This window comes from Aythya marila, assembly GCF_965140915.1.
Source record: "Aythya marila genome assembly, chromosome: 15".
Lineage (NCBI taxonomy): Eukaryota > Metazoa > Chordata > Aves > Anseriformes > Anatidae > Aythya > Aythya marila.
In genome coordinates, this window is record NC_139056.1 from 8,083,326 (window position 1) to 8,101,909 (window position 18,584).

Sequence of the window (18,584 nt, forward strand, 5' to 3'; positions counted from 1 at the left end):
ATTTCCTCCAGGAGTACTGCAATTGTTGCATATGTTTGTATTGGTTGTTTTAAACCTCTACAACAACTAGCATTCAAAGCAGTAAGCTAATGTGACCACACTATCTTTTTTTGTAAGATAAGGCCATGCTATTTGTTATTTCACAGAACAATCCTTCAAGTAACAAGCTACACAGAATAACTTACTGGCATTCAGATGTTTACTGTGTTTCTTTTACCTAAAATCATTTATCCAAGCATTGACGATAGGCTAAAAAATCCTTCAAACTTGCCACTGGAGGCATAGATTAAATAAAGTGTTAACTTCCAAAGAATTTATTTTAGGAAGGTGGGGTAAATAAACAGCAGAGAAGTAACAACTCAAGACAAGGAGGAATTCACTTCATTAAACCAAAGCAGGAAGTAACTTAATTGAACCTTGGATTGTAATATCTCTTTCGAGGTCAACAAGGTAATTCCATGGCATCTACTATATAATACCAACCAGCAACAGGCTCATAATTCAGATAGTTCAAGATACAAATACAGTTCTCCAAAGTAAAAGGAGAAGTGCCAGGTAACTCACCTGCAGTACATGAGGTACTGCTTCTAGCAGCTCCATTAACTTGGAATACCCGTAGTCAGACACACGGCATTGTTTTGCGAAGTGATGATGGTATGTCGGGATGAATTTACTGACAGGTATGATGCAGGACGGTTGGCTTTTAAGTAGATCTATAACTTCTCTACTGAACTGAATAAGCTGTGGATTACCTACAGGGCTCTTAGAACGCAGAAGCCAAGGATCTACAGAAAAAAATAAATGGTGTTACTGAACCTTGCACTAGTATTCTTCCACTAATCACTGCATATTATTTGTGACAAAGGTTAAACAGTTTCCTTTATTAAGTTTATCAATTATACAAGACGTTCTCTGGTATTTTTTGAAACATTTCCACAGAAACATATTAGTTCAGAAAAAAAGATGAAATATTTACCTGTGGTAGGAGGTGGTGGTTTGTTATGTATCCACTTAATAACTTTAATGCCATTTTGGGCAGTAGCAATATTAACTCCAGGAACACAGGTAATCAGGTGTTCTAAAGGCACACCACCCTGGCCTTCTGGCACCACTTGAAGATCATTGAACTCTGACATATAACAATCAGGAAAACTTTGGAAGAAAGAAAAGAGTTTCTATTATACACTAAAGTACTACTACAACAATGATCCTAAAACAATTATTTTGAGCCAGTTCCTGAGCAAAAGGCTTTAATAGCTTACTAACAGACTACAGAAGTCTTAATAAAGTGTGCATTTTAAATAAAAACATCATTTTGTGCTCAGCAAGATGTAAAAGCAATAATTTGATAAAGTTATTTGACAAGCATGTATGAGGAGTGGAATTTTTAATATAGCAGGTAGTTTCAGATTGTTACAACAGTCATAAAGTTTTAAAACTTGAGATTTCAGCCTTTATACTAAAAGACTAACTTAAACTACTTTACCTTAGTAAAGGCACAGTACCCTCATGGGTCTGTAAAAGACTGTGAACTTGAGGAGCAAACGTCTTCAGAGACAAAATCACAAAGGGAATTCTGTAAGAATCTGGATCAAATTCATGCTCACTGTAATAACAACAGGTTAAAATCAATACACTCCTCCTACACTCAGTTTTAACATGACACGTGTGCTCACCTACACACCCATAATAAACATACTATGATTCACAGACCCTATCTGACCAGGCCACTACATACAGTCACAAGCATTTTCCATCTTTTATTCTTCAAAAAAGGGGTCTAAAGCAAGTTTTCAGAAGATAAGTCAGAAGGCCATGCTTTTATTACCATTAGCTTATGATGTGTAGCAAATGGGTAGCAGTACAGCAACACATACTAGCCAGTTACCAGTGAACACCTAGTAACAACAGTACTAGCATACCCTGGCTGTTGTTGAACAAGATGAAAAAATGTAGTATGTGGCTTCAGGAAATCTTCAACCCAGTAAGAACAATTTACTAAACATGCTATGAACTTTTTCTAGCTTCAATCCACTTATTAGTGTTAACTGCTGCTCAAATACTTTATAATATTTTGTAATATTTTATGCACAGCTTACATAAAGTCTTTATTCAGGCAATGCTGCTTACAAACAGGCTCGTGATATTCCAACTCTTCAAATATTATAGGACTACAGTTTGCTGATGAACCATCATGTGACTGTGAAGATCCCAATGGGCTTTGACGGGCTTGACTGCTGGGCAAAAGACACACCAGCCGCCCACTTCCTTGGTCACGGATTGCCACAGTATCCGTTAGTTTGTACAAGTCTGATACAATTAACTTGTGCCCAAATCTAAAAGAAAAAGTAAAATATATAAATCTTAATTTTATATTTATAACAGAGGAATATTGGAGAAACTATGCTATGCAAATTGTTCAGGCAACCACAAATCTGTTCACCTAAACAGAAGAAAAAAAGTCAGTAAAATAGCATATTCCCTTAACCAAAGGCCAGTATTACAGTCACTGTTCTGGATAAAGATACTGCAACATCTAACAGCAAAGCACAGCACCTGTTAGTTTATATAACATACTGTAAGTAATCACAAAACTGAATTCTTCTTAGAGGCACTGAACAAGAACTCAGAACTTACTTCTTCTCATAGATTTCTGTGAACTTGAATACAGGCAGACAACAAGCAGGTGCATCCTGCAGAATGGAGATTGCTTCTGAGCTAGAAGAGAAGCTTTATAATGTTAGCACAAGATTAATCTGTTAGTATTAGAAATAGCTATGTATTCTCCGGACTACTTTGGGACATGTTTATAGTTCATAAAATGCACCTAAATATGACAACATGACTAACTATTCCCTTTTGTCCTAGCACTATGGAAGTTCATGCTTCAGATCAGTGGAGTGCAGTTAGTAATATATTCCTGCTAACTCACATAAGTAACATCTTTAGAGAAGTTCCATCTTTTGTAGGTCGTAAGTTTTTCAGCATCTATAAGTTCTAACTTTAGCGCTACAGTTTTAATGTTACCAGTTACCTAGTCATTACATTAAAAAGAAATTTGAACTGCTATAAACTGAAACACAAGAAGGAAATGAAGTTGCAAGTCATGCAGTAGCAAGAGAATTGATGAATACAATATATACAAACACTATTTTCAAAGGGAGCTTTGAGACAAGATGATTTTTTTCTAATGCTTTCTTTCAGGAGGGATGAAAAACAAAACATTTGTATTCCCACTAGCATTAGCACTCTAGTTCTTCTACCACTTTCCTTTCAGAAAACTGAGATAAAGAGAGCAAAAGCATTTGAACTGTGCGTCCTCTTTAAGGAGATCATTTGTTGGCATTTTCTTGAAGAAATAAAAGATGCAAAGTATAATCTCAACTCAACTGCTACAAGTACGTTATTGAAGATCATCAGTATTACAAAAGCGGTGATGGAAGTCCAACACAAGGACACCATTAAGCAGATCTAACCTCTTTAAAGGTAACTTTAATGTAAGCAATGTAAAAATGCTGAACTGAAAATTGTCAGCCTAATTGCATTTAACACAGTTATCAGATTAGATGGATTTTTACTTTACCTTCCTATCATTCATTTACTCAGTATTTTAAATTATCTCTCAACTACTAAATACATGCTATAGCAGTTGAGACAAAATTTATCACCTTAGGAGAGAGAGCGATTTATTAGTAGCTCCCGTTGCTAGTGAGACCTGGATCCTTTTACTGCCAATTTTGTATCTGTGAAGACTGTTGACAGCACTGATTGCTTCTTGCAGATTTTCCATCTGAACTGTAGCCTTCAATTGGTAGTCTGTATGAGGGCTAAGCTCGACACTTTTTACCTGAAAGTCAAACAGAGCCACACCACCTTATGCATTTACCACAAAACGTTAACCCAAATCAAGCTGACAGAAGAATATTAGTCTGTGGCCTGCAGACAAACATGAGGCAAAAGGGAACTGAGTATGATGAGCTACAGCCAAGAGGACAATGCAAACAATGATCCAGTGTAATGAGCTGTAGACAAGGCAAGGCCACAGTACTCAGTTATCTCCTTCCCATGCAGAAGATGCCAAAAGAATGTTATCTACAGATCACACATAGCATCACTATAAGAATGATCTCCCCCAGTATAATTATTTAGAACAATTGTCACTCTCCCTGGTTTTGATCACTTAAGACTCAAAACAAACTCAGTTTTTACTTTTTTAATCTGACAGTAAGAATTCAGCCTTACAGCTTAAAATGATTATGTAGCCAAAGAGCATCTCTCTTCCCTTCATGCAGAGGGAAGCACTTAAAAATGAGACATATAACAAGCTTCAAATTGACAGATCTACAGAGACCACAAGCAAATTACAAAGCTAGCGCAAGTGACCTTCTGAGTTTTTCCCCCCCAAGGAAAAAACTTTTCTACAAGGCAGTATTATGTAAGAGTTGCATTTGGATAGCTTTCTATTCCTACTTGAAGCTAGACCACAAACGCACCCATAAAGACATAGACAAGAAGTATTTAAAGAGACAGATTTAGTGAAGGGGTTTTACCCTTTACCTTGCCATGCCTTGAGAAAGTTTCTTGTAAAGTTTGCTGCAGCTCTTTTCTGGACAATCTGTAATCTATATTGCTGATCTGAATGTCTGCACCATTTGCAAAAGGATCAGGGCATTCTGTACTGCTGGTATGATTTACTACATTAAACGTGAGCGGAGATGATCTATTTGAAAGGTTTGGAGACATACTCCTGGGTAAAACAAACATTTATGAAGTAGTTATTGCACAGTTCTGATATGTTGAAATCCATTAAAAGACACAGATCAAGTACACAAATACAGAACTTTGAAAGCATTTTCCTGCTATATATATGCATGTAAAACAAGTTTCACACGTGCAAAACACCAAAGCAAGACAAGCACGTCCTTTGAGAAGGCTGATGAATAATATGAATAACCTTCTAAGTCATCCAACTTAACATATGTGACCCCAGGTCTTCCTCTACCATCCTAATAACACAAGTTAAACTCATTCAATTTATTTTAATAGTTTACAGGTGCCAGATATTTAAGCCTCTAAGAGAATTTGAAGGGCTTGGAAGAATTGCTACAAGGAACAAAGACAGAAATTAAGAGGAGTAAGATGTCTAATACCTCTGATTTTTCAGAAGTATTAGAGTCAAAGTCTACATGAAACAACTGCCACACAGTAAGTTTCTGATAAAAGTTCAACTTACGTTTCTATCCACCCTGTCAGCTATTATGTAACACCATCACAACTTCTTTTCACATGTATATGAATTGGTAATGTCTACTATGTCTACTGTATGCAACTCCACATGAAAATATCAGGAATCAAAATAGATAAAGGCCTAGCACTGGCCAGTCCTGCTCCACCTCCCAAACAAGACCCAGACACTTACCGAGATGACCAGCAACTCTGAGACATGAGCAAAGGACTGAGTTGTCTTGAGGCTGTCAACTTACTGAAAGCAGATGGATAGCTGACCTGAAATACAGTTTCATCTTTATCTTTTTTATCTACAGGGGAATTGGTAATACTCCTGGAAGCAGCGGTCTCTTTTCTATTTAGAAGTACACAAAAAAGAAAAAACACATTACGTTGCAGAATTCATATAAAGAAGTGCAGTTAACATTAGCATCTAAATTCTTAAACATACTTATGACTACTTTTACAAGACGATTCTCCTGTTCCAGTTTTTTTGGTTGCCAGAGACACAGGAATCACTGCATTAGAGTTATTCTGAGACGGAATTTGTTCTCTTAAGTGTTCTTGCTGGTTTTCAGTATTTCTACTGATAGTCTTTGATTCAAGCCGACATAGCTCCTATACAAAACAGCAAAAAGGTCAGCAAAAGAGCACTAGACATTCCTTATGACAGAAAGTCAAAGTTTTCTTTAGTTAGATTTTCATTGGCACTTCAAAACCAGGAATACTTGATTTTTTGTGACAAAGCAGTAAATGGTCAATGATTTTTATTAGTATTTTTGCTATACTGTGTAAATCTAATTCAACACCAATTTAAAAACTACAACTGACCTAGGATCCAAGACTCTGTAAGCACCAACAATATTTCCAAACTGAGTAAGAAGGGCGGTGAAAGCAAAAACACTTTCAAACTCAACACATGCTTTCCAAGCAGATGAGCATACAACTCACTCATGAACACACTACACATTACAGTTATACATTAACTAGGACTGACCAGTTAAAACTACAGCTCTAGCAAGCCATCTTCAGAACATGACTAACAGAAAAACTACAAAACAAGGCAGAACACAACAATACCTGTAAACTCTTAACATTTGTGGGCTTGATAATTGATCCGTGTATCTGTACCCCTCTCCCAGCAGCGCCTTTGGTACCAGAAGCCTGATCACTTGCATCTTTGTTGAAGAGACACAGCTTTGTGTTCTTGTTAACTTTTTTGGGAGACTTCACCTTTTCAGTTCCAACAAAGCTGGAGGTTTTTGTTTCATTAAGTTCTTTGTTTTTGGGAGTAAAAGACACTATGATCCTGTTGCCAAAAACATCTTCATTTTCCATTCGTTTCCGAGCACATTCAGCACTATCTTGATTTAAAAAACGGAGAATTGCACTGCTTCCAGAAATGCTCAGCACCTTCCCTCCACAGTTGTCTGACAAGCGCCGGAGTCTATTACTGACACTTTTACTGTCTCTGTTTGTAGGCAGATTGTAAACATACAACAATGTATGGCATGCCTGTTAAAGGGAATAAGATTTTAGTTTTATGTCAGAACACCCGTGTGCTGTTCAAGAAAAATACTTATGTTGATTCTGGTAACAAGCTCTCCCCTGCAAAAGTCTTCTCTTTACAATGTTCAATTTGTTGGGAAAACTAATGCCAAGGTTGGCTCTGAAACTTCCATCTCCAAAATAAAGACAGAAAAGACTACAAACACTCTGATCAATGGATCAATACCTGACTACTTCTCCAGATAAGAAAGCCTCACAGTTTGCAGCCCAAGAATTCTATGTATCACGCAGATGCATGTGAACACATAGTTAAGGAAGTTCTTCTGAAGAAAAGGCTCAGTGCTGTGCAGAGACAGCACAGCAAATCCAGAGAGCACCATCCAGAGTTAAAACATGGTAGGCTGTTACTTAAAACCAGCTTCTTTGTTAGGAGAGCATGACAAAGCTGTCTTAATGCACAGCTAAGTTCTTATCCTACTTTCTGCCAGTGAAAGAAACTCATGTAATATACATTACCTCATCAAATATTTAGTGAATGTGACTTTGCTGTTGTACTTTTTTTAGTAAACTACTTGGTTCTTTATTTCATTCTTTGTCTTCATGCAAAAAGCACATATTCACACAGCAGTAACTAGAATACAGACCATGGCCAAATCTGTAGCGGACTTTATGTCCCACCATAAAAATAGCACTGCTTTCCCCAAAAATCAGAAAAAGAGGGCTTTGACACTTGGAAACGTTCACTGAATTAAGAATTTGAAACCTTACCGGCATTTTCAGTGGTAACCTTGGGGGCAAATCTGAAATAAATTCTTCAAAACAAATAAGTTCATGAGCATGATGTAAGAGTGCTTCTGAGGCTTGGTTTTTATGTACCAAAATTATCCGAAAACCATGTCGATGTCTCAGGTCACTGAGTTCCAAAGCAAAATTTACATCCGCTGCAGTAAGGCAGAATGAACACATGGGGAAAAAGTAAAAATCATGGATTAAACATGCAATGCTCCAGAGCTCACTTGTCAGATTTTATTTATTACTGAAAGTTTCCAATGAAATAGCACTAACAGCAACAAGACTTCAACAGATTTAAATCAGTAGTTACCACTTGGTCTCAGAAAGGTACTTCCTTTTAATAGCAACTTGGAGCAGCCTGCAAGGCATTTGACTGCTACTGTATACTTTTGTAACAAGAAAACATTTAGCTTAACAGGGATTACAGCTTTAGCGAGAAACCCAAGGCAACTGCACACAGCAATTTAGTAGTTGAGTGCTTTACATGTTTACCTGTGTAGTATGCTGCTACAAGAAGACAAATATTTAATATTTGTCTCAAAACTCATTCCTGAAAGATATCCATAAGGAAGACTCAGTTACTTTATTAAGGTTCCTATTGAAGCTGTCTAACAGACAGCATAATAAGTATAGCTAGTAACACTTAACAGGCCAACAGATTGCAATGATTTAACTAAAAAGTCTCATCTTTCTGCGCCTACTTTTCTCTAGCTGTCAACAAAATTATGATTTCTTAATTAAACAGGTCAGTTAAAGCTGATTCTAAACATAATTCTTAAAAAGCAAAATATGGAAGTATTTACATGCAGAAGTACTACTGAAGAGAAGAAGTGTTCTGTACCACAGAAGGACCACTTACTTGACACAAGAACCACAGTGGCAGGTGCTGTGTGTGTATCAGCAAACCTCCTAAGACTCTGTCTGAGTTTGTCATCAGCAGCATTCTTTGCTGTAGCATTGATGTGCGCAACAGTCACCTACAGAAATGTAGAGAGATTCTACACAATTGTTCAAACATCCTAGCTTAAATGTTGTTCAAGAATAACAGATACAAGCTATCCCTTGCAGTTTCTATTCAGACAATACAATGCACACATGCATGAAGTACAGCATGTGGATACCAAACCACTCTAAAGAGCAATGAACTGGACAGCTAATTGCTCAGTGTCTTATGGATGACAGCATTCTGTGTAGAGATCACAATTTTCAAGTTTTGCATTCTTTAAGAGTATAAGCCACTACTGTGAAAACATTCTACAAGCCATCATTTGAAATACAGATGTGACAAACATAGCAAGAACTGTCATTACTTCATTTTAAGCTTCATGTAAGCAGGTAATTACAAACAACGGGCTGGCAGTTTCTTATAGCTTCAGACTAACTATCCAATAACAAATAATTTGCTAGCATATCTACAAGTTCAGGAGCAGGAAGGGAAATTGTGTGAGAACCTGCACACAAAAAAGTCAAAGATACCAAGAAATAGTATTGATGGAAAAAACAAGTTGTTGAAGGTGTCACAATACCACTACTTTGCAAAAACACTAGTGAGCAAAACATTCACAAACAAGAGGTAAAGCATCATGTTCTCTAAGTTAATGCTGTAATCACTTATTTCAAGGATACTACTAGAAGCATCTGCTTATTACTGAATGAAATCAAAATTATCTGAGAGCTAAGCTAAAAGGGTAATCTACATATAACAGAATGCAGTTTCAATTTTAAGTAGCGTACCAAGAAAGTTTAGCATTAAACAGCACCTACAAGGTAATTATAAGACTATGCATTTACAAAAAGTCAAAATAAAAGCTTTTAGTAAACAGAAGTCACAATCTGTAGAGTACTTATCCTCAAGCAAGCACGCTAGGTAAATGCTGTTTTCATACCTGGCAGTTGTTCAGCTCCTGAATAACTTCTTTATTTTCTTTGCTTATGTCACACACACAAATGAATTCTGCCTCTCTGTGACCTTTAAAAAACTTTTCCCGAATTCTCTGTACAACCGCTACAGCCGAACGGCCAGTGGGAACTGAACAGTTTTCAATATCCCAGAAGACTCCAATAGGGGGCAAGTTTTCCAGAACTTGTCCTGTTACTGCAACTTCTGGAGACCCTGTACAGGTGTAACACAGCTCATTTTAATCCCCAAATACCAGAAGTATTCTAGTTTGCATACTATGAACTTATAATAAAAATCAGAAGCTCCATGTTTTAGAGAACAGCATGCCTAGGAATGCAAATTCATTCTTCTTATATAGTTGTGCATCTTTCCAGTTTCACTTCAAAGGAGAGACCTTATAGCTCAAATCCATAGTAAACATGAATTTAATCAGTGTTAAGTTAGAATAAAGATGCAAGGCAACCGCAACTTTACTTTTAACTCTGAAGTAACTAAGTAACATGTTTAGAAAAGGTATCATATACTGAGGTGGCATGTGCAATGAAGACTGAGGGCTATATCAATAAAAAAATGAAACATTAAAGCTGTTCAAGTGTACAGTGTGCATTAGAAAAAGAATCTAAACAAAACCAGCTGAGATGACTAGTAGTGTCAGTGAGTACAGAAAAATTAAGGTAGTATGTAACAGAGGTGTCCTATAGAAATGGACACAGAGGTTAAACTGTTTAGTCTTCTGCGACTTTATAGAAGTTTCCAGAGAACAGTGCAGTTTAAGAGAACTTGATATGCAACAGTACTTAAGGAGGACATCCACTAAGTGCAAGTTTCTAACAAATGTGTTTTACCATATTTCTGTGGTGATGTGCCAAGGCTGCTTGCCAGTAGCAAACTCCTCTCAGTTCCTGTTCCTTTGGTTCCACAGCCATTACATATTGGGATAGAAACAGGTGCTGTCTGTGTACTTGGAGGAGGAATATTTGGCCAGATTTTAGCAGCATCAACTAGGCTGTTTCTGTTTGGCTGTCGGGACAATTTTTAAAATACATGTTCATTTAGTATACAATATGAACACATACTATACCAGGCTTGAAACACTCAATTTCCCATCTGCAATGAACGCAAGTTCAAATGTACTCTAGAAAGTTAATTAACAGCTGTACAAAATATTCTCCTAGATTTAAGTCCTTTCTAGTATACTTAGCTCTATAGTCCCAAATAGAAAGAAGGACCCTTATTTAACTCTGCACATGAAGATATGCCATCTTCAGAAAGTCCTGACATATATTAAGAACACCTACCATGTGACATCAGCACATTTAAGAGTACAAGGCTGAATTCTCACCCTCCCACCAAAAATAGCATTTATGCTTCAAAACATACTGACTTCACCACTTAGTTTACTGAAAACATTTCTGTATTGGAAACTCATGCTTGGAAGTAACGAATCTTCCAAAGCCCAGTGTATTATTTCACTTCAATTTCCTATTAAAATTCAAGTTCTAAGGTGTACCAAGACAGTACTGGAGTACAAATAACAAGTTAGGAAGATAGAACTAAGATTCAACCAAAACAAGAATACCATTGTAGCTTCAGACATTTCACCTGAGTTTCAAATGGACCTTTACTGATCATTTACTGATCAGTACACAAATGTACATGTTAAACATTACCTAGCCTTTTTTGATTCACTGCTACAGAACATTTTATTCTGAGCTGTCAAGGAGAGAATTGTCTTTAAAATCCCGTCAAAATCCTGTTTGAGTACATTAAAGATCCACTGTAAGCTAACCACTGGTAGTCTTGTCTTGCTGTTAAGCTGAACATTGCCTCAGAAGAAAGCACCTCTGAGCAATCTGCTACGTTTGGCCTACGCGTCACGAACTAGGTGAATGCAGACAAACCAACAGAAGCTGGTGTTTTGCTCAAGTTAACACTTACTCCTTCAACATTTACCATATAGCACACTTAATGAGCAAGAAACGCGATGCATACAAACCTGATTCAAGCAGTCACTGCAGTAGTGAGAGCCCTTTAAACAAACTGAAGGTGCCACATTTAGGTGCAAAGGGTTGGCACACACACGTGATGTTAGCTCCGACTGTGCAATATGCTCGTCCAAGTGGCCTGTAGCCCCACTTGTGAATTCAGAACAAGGAAAGTAGCCTGAAGATGTGCAGCTCTGAAGGGCTGGGAACTGATGGAGTTTGTGCATGTTACCATGACAGGACTGGAAATGAAGTTTTCCACAACAGGGCAGATGTTGACAGGAGGATACATTGTTTTCTATGCACATGCCAGGGAACTCGCTGGCAATGCCTGCCAAATTGCTTCTAGCTGGAGGGTTCTTCAGTGAAGATGCAGGCTGGAAAGCAAATCCTGACCCTACTTGACAGGTAATCGTCCCAGTGCTTTTTGAGTCTAATATCGTGCCAGGGTGAATGACATTACCACCACCACCACCACAATGCATCTGTGGAGTACAAGGAGAGTCAGAGCCATGAGCACAGCAGCTTACTTTCGGGCCAGGTGAAAGCTGTATTTGCTGTTGCTGAAGAGGATGGACATCAGGAAGCGGTACTGCTGGAAACAGCTTAGAGCCAGCATTATGAGATGAAGCATCCTTCAATTCTACAGCAGCTTTCTTGTTCTCCATGTAATCTTTCTGGAAAATGAAGGCTACGTTACATTCAGAAACATTAATAAGCTAACAATTTTACACTATCATATGTATATTTTTAAACATGCAATTTGACAATACCATTTTGAAAAGTGTTATCTCTGCCTCACTGGCTAAGCATGAACAATTGGCATGTTTCCTTTAATACATGCCAGCCTGAGATATACTGGTACTAATGGGTTTCAGAAACAACAAACCAATTAAAATCTGTAAAAACAGAATTTGAAAAGGAAGAAAGTGTTAGGCTAAGTCTAAGAGATTCCCTTCAACTGCAAAGCAAATAAAGCAAACCCAAATGGGTGAAATATAAAGCAAGAAAAAGCCATGCGGAGATATGTAAGTAAACATCTTTTCCTTTGAATAAAGACTAGAGAACAGTATTAAAGATTTGAAAGTTATGCTTTAAAAGATTAAGATTTCAGAAAATTAGATGTTATTTGAGAAAGGTAAGCTAAGAAGACAGAAGACTGAATTATCACAATGGCTATTTAAGTTCTTTTGCCTACCTCAAGATATCAAGAGGTACAGACAGAAAAGCAGCAGTGACAACCAAGCAGCAAGGTTATGAGAAGCACCAGAACACCGAGGTCAGTATAGCAAACCTGCACACAGCTCTGTTCCAAAGCTTCAGACCACTACTTCGCTTTCCAAATTGAACTTAATGCATTGCCTACTACACAGCAATGAATAATTGATTACCCAAGTTCAAAACCATTACTCTTTACCTGATGCTTTATCTTATGCAACAAGACACAGCCAAAAACCCATCTGGAACTGCCTTACACACTGAGCTCCAGAACTTACAGCAGCTCCCCTCCTAACTCCCTAGGCACAAAAAGACCAACCCAAGGTATATGTTCACAGCTTCCCCTGTATCTTTTAACCAGAAGATTGAACACAGATGAATGAAAACTAATTAACTGTTGGAGCTTGCTTGCTCAAGCAAGTCACTGTGTTCACCATTTCTTCTATTCCTTAGCACTCTACATCTTAAACGTACACAGTCATACATAGCTACAGAACTGAAACATTAGAAGAAAACAAACAAGGAATAATTGGACCTTTATTAAGGGCATATCTACCATTACTGTAACTAATATATACTCAATTCAGAAAACAAGTTATCTCCCAACTATTGAGAAAACCTGGAAGCATGGAGAGTAGCTTCCTACTCTACTCTTCAGCAACAGCTTCAGAGCACTTTCAAAAAGCTGTCCTATACACTTTCTAAAGCAATCAGTTGAATTACTCCAAACACACAGGTGCAGAGCAGAGCCTGGCAAGCAAAACAGCATTCATACTGTCACTGATATTGATGAGAGCACTCTCAACACAACTAGAGACCTTAAATTCCCAGGCAGACTTTGTACTTTGCACAGTAAGTGCTGTCTCCTCCCTCTCCCCTCAGCCAACAATGGCATTGCCATTAGGTATACTGCTCTGTAACCAGGTACCAGCTAGACTTTTGGCAAAGCAAACAATTACCTACCGTTTTCTCACTGCAAGGCAAAGTCTTCTCGGCAGCAGAAAAACAATTAGAAAGTTTCCAGAGCCATGGTTTAACATCATTCTCTTGTCGCTGAAGCCATCCAAAAGATTTATTGCAGAGGTTCTCCGTCCTGTTTCCTTCCATCATACAGACACACTAAATAGTTCAACATTCTTTCATCCCCCCTTCCTTTCATTCTTTCCACCTGCTAAAGAAAAAAATGTACGCTTTAAAATAATTTTAAGGTAAGAAAGACAAAACCATGGTGGTCTTACAAATTCCACTGCTACTAGATCACTAATCCTACATTATTTATGTCAAATTTAATTATGTAACAGACACAGCTGTGACTGGCTACATCAGCCTTCCTGTTTACTGCAGAAATACTCCTTGTGCTCTGCAGTACAGGTAAAGCTGTCTGAAACGACTGCTGTTTGTGCCCATGGCATTATCTACCAAGTCCCGGAAATCATTCCTAGAAACCTTCATTGCACTCTCCTAGAAAGAGGAGCTAGGGTGAGTTTTCAAGAACAGCTTATCAGTGAATATAAAATAGGCATAACTGAACCCAGCTATAGAAACTGGTGTGTATATTTATTGTTTTTCAATGGGCTTACAAAACTACCTACACCTATATTAAGCACATAGCATTTAGTATTTACACAGTTTTAAAATCATTAGAATTATTTACAAACACTTCTTCTAATCCTCAACCTGTTCCATGGCACACCACATCAATTTCCCTTTATGGAACCACAAACAACCAAAACCATTTGTTCAAGGCCCAGCCACACTCCACCATAAAAATCAGGATTAGCAATGAAGCCTTCTCGCCCTCCAGCTATGTGCTGCATTGATTAAACTACACTCATGCAGTTCTTTGAATTTACTGTTGAACACAACAGCCGGGGAATACATTCCATAACATTAAAGTCATCTTTAAGACCAAGTTTGCCTCTAACGTTGTTTTTAAGCAGAAAAACAAGTTTGACGTTTTTATAAAGTAGACGTGTTTATTCACACGAAGTGTAAGTTATGCTTCAAGTTATTTTGTACATTATGTTGTATAAAATATTAAGTCAAAAGACTCCACGAGCCTAGAGGAGGCTACTTCCAAAAACGCCTTGTGACACGCAGCCGAGCCGTTCTGTTTACAAAATAAAGCGACAACAAGGAAACAAAAACACCCCAAAACCCAGGCTTTATGTCAGCTTGCCATGCCCGCCCCCGGCCCGAACGCCCCGCGGGCAAACGGCCGCCGTCCCCTCAGCACCCCCAGGCCGTTGGGCGGCCCCACACGGAGCGGGGGCGGCTGCCGCCCGCCAGGGCCCCGTTCCCGTCCCCACCGGGCCGCGCCGTTCCGCCGAGGCCTCCCCACCGCCGCGGGCAGCCCCCAGCGCACGGGAGCGGCGGGGCCGTTCCTCCCCGTCCCCTTTTCCCCCGCCCGGCCTCACCTGAGCCGCCCCCGGCCCTCACATGGCGCCGCCGCCCGCCCCTTTGTTGGCCGCCCCCCACCCCGCCGCCGCCGAGCGCCGGAAAGCAGCGCCCTGCCGCACAGCACCACTGTCGTGTCGTGACGCACCGCTCCCCCCTCCCCTCCCGCCGGGCCGCGCTAGGCCGGGGCGGGCTTTAAACGGGGCGGGGCGGGCTTTAAACGGGGCGGGGCGGGCCCCAGGGGCTGCCCCTGACAGAATCCGAGAGTCGTTAGGGTTGGAAAAGAGCTGCGAGATCGTCTGGTGCAACCATCACCCTACCACCGACGTCACCCACTAAACCATGGCCCCAAGCACCACGTCCAACCTTTCCTTGAACACCCCCAGGGACGGTGACACCACCACATCCCCGGGCAGCCCGTCCCAACGCCTGACTGCTCTTCTGAGCAGCAATGTCTCCTCATTTCCAGCCTGAACCTCCCCTGGCGCAACTTGAGGCCATTCCCTCTGGTCCTATCACTGGTTACCCGTGAGAAGAGGCCGACCCCCAGATCCCCACACCTTCCTTCCAAGCAGTTGCAGAGAGCAATGAGGTCTGCCCTGAGCCGCCTCTTCTCCAGACCAACCCCCCCCAGCTCCCTCAGCCGCTCCTCACAGGACTTGTGCTCCAGGCCCTTCACCAGCTTCGTAGCCCTGCTCTGGACTTGTTCCAGGGCCTCGATGTTCTTGTACCGAGGTGCCCGCAGCCCTGGGAGAGCCTCGCCCTGCTGGCAGCACGTGAGGAAGTACAAGAGTCAAGCTGCATGCTTAGAGATAACCATTTTTTAACACTTTGTGCCAAATTTTGGCATTCACTTACATCTTTTTCATGCAGATGCAAAAAAATATCGGTAGGCTGCAAAGGACAGATAGTTTTAGTCGATTAGAAAGTATAGTCCAAACCCTGCGGACAGCAGTTAGGTGTCAATTTGTTTATTGTAACCCAAGTATCTGAACCTTCTGTACTGTCCTTCTTGGGGTCACTTTGGGCATCTTTAGCTGCATCTAAAGAAACTTCCCAAGCAGAATATATATGTTTTTAAAATGTAAAGCAAGTACCAGCTAACAAAAACTACAGCAAGCTGCTAACAAGCCACTAGATAGGCATTTGTGTGTTCCCCTCCCCCTGCTAAAACACCTGAAGTCTGCTGGCCACTCCTTGAGCTACCAGCAGTCTTTGTCTCAACAATCCTACTTTATTTGTAATTTTACTTTTATTTTCTCTCCACAGACACAGCCCTATCTCACAGTGTAGCAGTTCCCTCACAACTTAGCATTCCCTCAGAAGGCCAGGACAAAGTCATGCTGCAGATCCGTACCATCCAGGCTGGGCCTTGCTTCTTGGCATGCAGGTAGCTGAGCTTCTCAAGGTGGGGTAGGTAAAGAGCAGGGTGAGGGGCCTCTCTCTGATGGCCCAGTATCTTTTAATCATAAGTGACATCATCGTATTTGGCTAGGTCATCATTTTATCTTCACCTTTGCCTAATGGGCTGCAATCACCACCAGGGTTAAGAGTCTTAGGGACAACGCTTGTATCCAAATCCCATCTTGTCCCTGCTACCATCATTCATTCAGGATGTAATGCTGAGTGAATGCTGGTATCAAGGTCTTGAGTGGCGTTATATTTTGCTTTGCTGAGCAAGGCAGTGCTATTAATGAGCATTTGATAGCTTCAAGGTATCTAAAGGGTTTTAAAGCAGTGATACGCAAATCCAATTCTACAGACTGCAGAAAATTATGTAACATCTTTAAATGCAGGGAAATAAGTTTCACTGGTGTTAAATGCTTACTCTGCTGTGACAGAACTATTTGAATTTGTATATGGCGTTCTAGTACCTATGTTTGTCATATCTTGTTATGAGTATCAGTAATCCTCAAAAACATAATTAATTTGTAATGACAGCTGGGGGTTAGTTCCTGCGCCATCCATAGAGCACATCGTTCTGTGGTCAATGACTTAATTTTTACTGCAAAGCCAAGCTCTTTCCTCTGACTTTTACTAATGAATGTTCCAGCCAATAAGCTACTTCTTTTTGTATATATTATGAACTGTACATAGTGATAAGCTACACTATTAGCTGAAGGTGCTGTAATTAGATCTGTGGTCTCCTATGTTCATTATCCATTTGATTTCCTTAGCCCCTCTTTTCCTTTTAACAACCAGGATTCATATTTATCATAATTAACCATTTTTTTAAGCAGCAGCTCCAGAACAGCTGCCAACATCACCACGATATCCTTTGTCAGTCTGTTGTGGTTTAACTATTTAGGTTGCCTTTTTAATGCTTGTGTTCTACTTTGGTAGCTATGGATGTCTAACGTTATTTTTATGTTGTAGATGTTGGATTTAACATCACTGAATTTTATCAGTTAAAATTGTGTATAAGAGGGTTAAATTTTGGAAATATTAAAGATCACTGATAAGCTTCAGTTGCTAGGCTATAGGGTCAGATAGGTGTCTTTGTCTTTAGCTGTAAGATGAGCAGGATATATCCTGAGAATGACTTGCATAATTAATTTTGTATTGTTTTAATTAACAGAACATAAAGCAATATTGAAAGGTTGAAATAAAGGTGAAACAAATATGGACGGTATTTCATTATTTTTATGTCAAATCACTTTTAAAAAGGATATTTTTTCAAATGTATTTGCCAAAATAAGAAAACATCATGTTACTCTGACTTCCTTGCTCCAGATCGCTCACACCAAACTGCTCTGAAATACTAGTTTTTCCATAAGAAGCCTATTGCCAAAAGATAACATTATGCAATGTTGCCAGAACTTACAACGTGTACATTTTTGCTCAGTTTGCTCTCATGGAAGTCTCAGTGTAGCATTCTCATCAAAATAACCAGCAACAAATCTAGCACTGCAAAAACTGCCTGTTATTAATTATTCATCAGCAGAATAAAATTAAATGCATAAAATCATTTTTTTTTTTCTTCTCTGCTAATTTTGAAACAGGCAAATGTTCTCATGCTTCTTGCAAACAAGACAGTGGATAGTAATTAGAGAAACATTTTTATTAATATTTATTGCACCCGTACAGCAGTGCCTCTGAGCCTTTGGCACCTGTCAGGCTGCTGTTACACTGTTTTGGAATTGGATGAGAGGCTAAACAGCTTCCTCTAACATATCAGGGATTTTGCTGTACTTTACAAGTGTATGAGATGAGAACTATTACAAATGTTCAGGTACACTGAATTTTCAAATTACTAGGGATGTACTGTGATGACGTGGTTTATTTTCTGTAACTTGCCCACTTAAAACTTTATTGAGCAACAAAAGAACTGCAAATTGCTATTAACCAATTTTAAGCACATAATTTATTTTTCTATTAATAAGTCTATAATAGTTTGTCAGTATTTACTTCTGAACAAATGATCTCAAAATGCAGTTATTTTGCTGAATATCTGACATGAGAGCATGATTATTTCGCTCACCCTATTCAACTGAAGTCATCATAGCTATGGCTGGATTTCTCTTATAAGAATATTCTGATAGAAAAGCACAAATACT

At 39.3% G+C, this 18,584-nt stretch overlaps 1 protein-coding gene across 6 annotated transcripts in view; it reads right to left on the minus strand.

Moving 5' to 3' along the window:
- MARF1 (meiosis regulator and mRNA stability factor 1) overlaps positions 1-13,948 on the minus strand; it is a 32,482-nt gene extending 18,534 nt beyond the window's left edge. For 3 of the 6 annotated variants that reach the window (XR_014318526.1, XR_014318528.1, XM_082772446.1), the window contains exons 1-16: positions 13,594-13,947; positions 11,424-12,089; positions 10,273-10,447; positions 9,414-9,640; positions 8,387-8,504; positions 7,504-7,676; positions 6,307-6,741; positions 5,678-5,844; positions 5,420-5,581; positions 4,558-4,747; positions 3,669-3,847; positions 2,638-2,718; positions 2,100-2,336; positions 1,487-1,606; positions 977-1,152; positions 565-785 (exon numbers count right to left, since the gene is read on the minus strand). Coding sequence is in view for 2 of the 6 variants with exons in the window: in XM_082772446.1 (XP_082628572.1) it covers positions 565-785; positions 977-1,152; positions 1,487-1,606; positions 2,100-2,336; positions 2,638-2,718; positions 3,669-3,847; positions 4,558-4,747; positions 5,420-5,581; positions 5,678-5,844; positions 6,307-6,741; positions 7,504-7,676; positions 8,387-8,504; positions 9,414-9,640; positions 10,273-10,447; positions 11,424-12,089; positions 13,594-13,740 (3,474 nt within the window). In the remaining 4 variants the exon portion in view is untranslated. Of the gene's footprint in view, positions 1-564; positions 786-976; positions 1,153-1,486; positions 1,607-2,099; positions 2,337-2,637; positions 2,719-3,668; positions 3,848-4,557; positions 4,748-5,419; positions 5,582-5,677; positions 5,845-6,306; positions 6,742-7,503; positions 7,677-8,386; positions 8,505-9,413; positions 9,641-10,272; positions 10,448-11,423; positions 12,104-13,593 lie in introns of all 6 variants that reach the window. The other 3 variants (XR_014318527.1, XR_014318529.1, XM_082772447.1) reach the window with 3 other exon arrangements.
- Between the last annotated feature and the right edge of the window lie 4,636 nt (positions 13,949-18,584).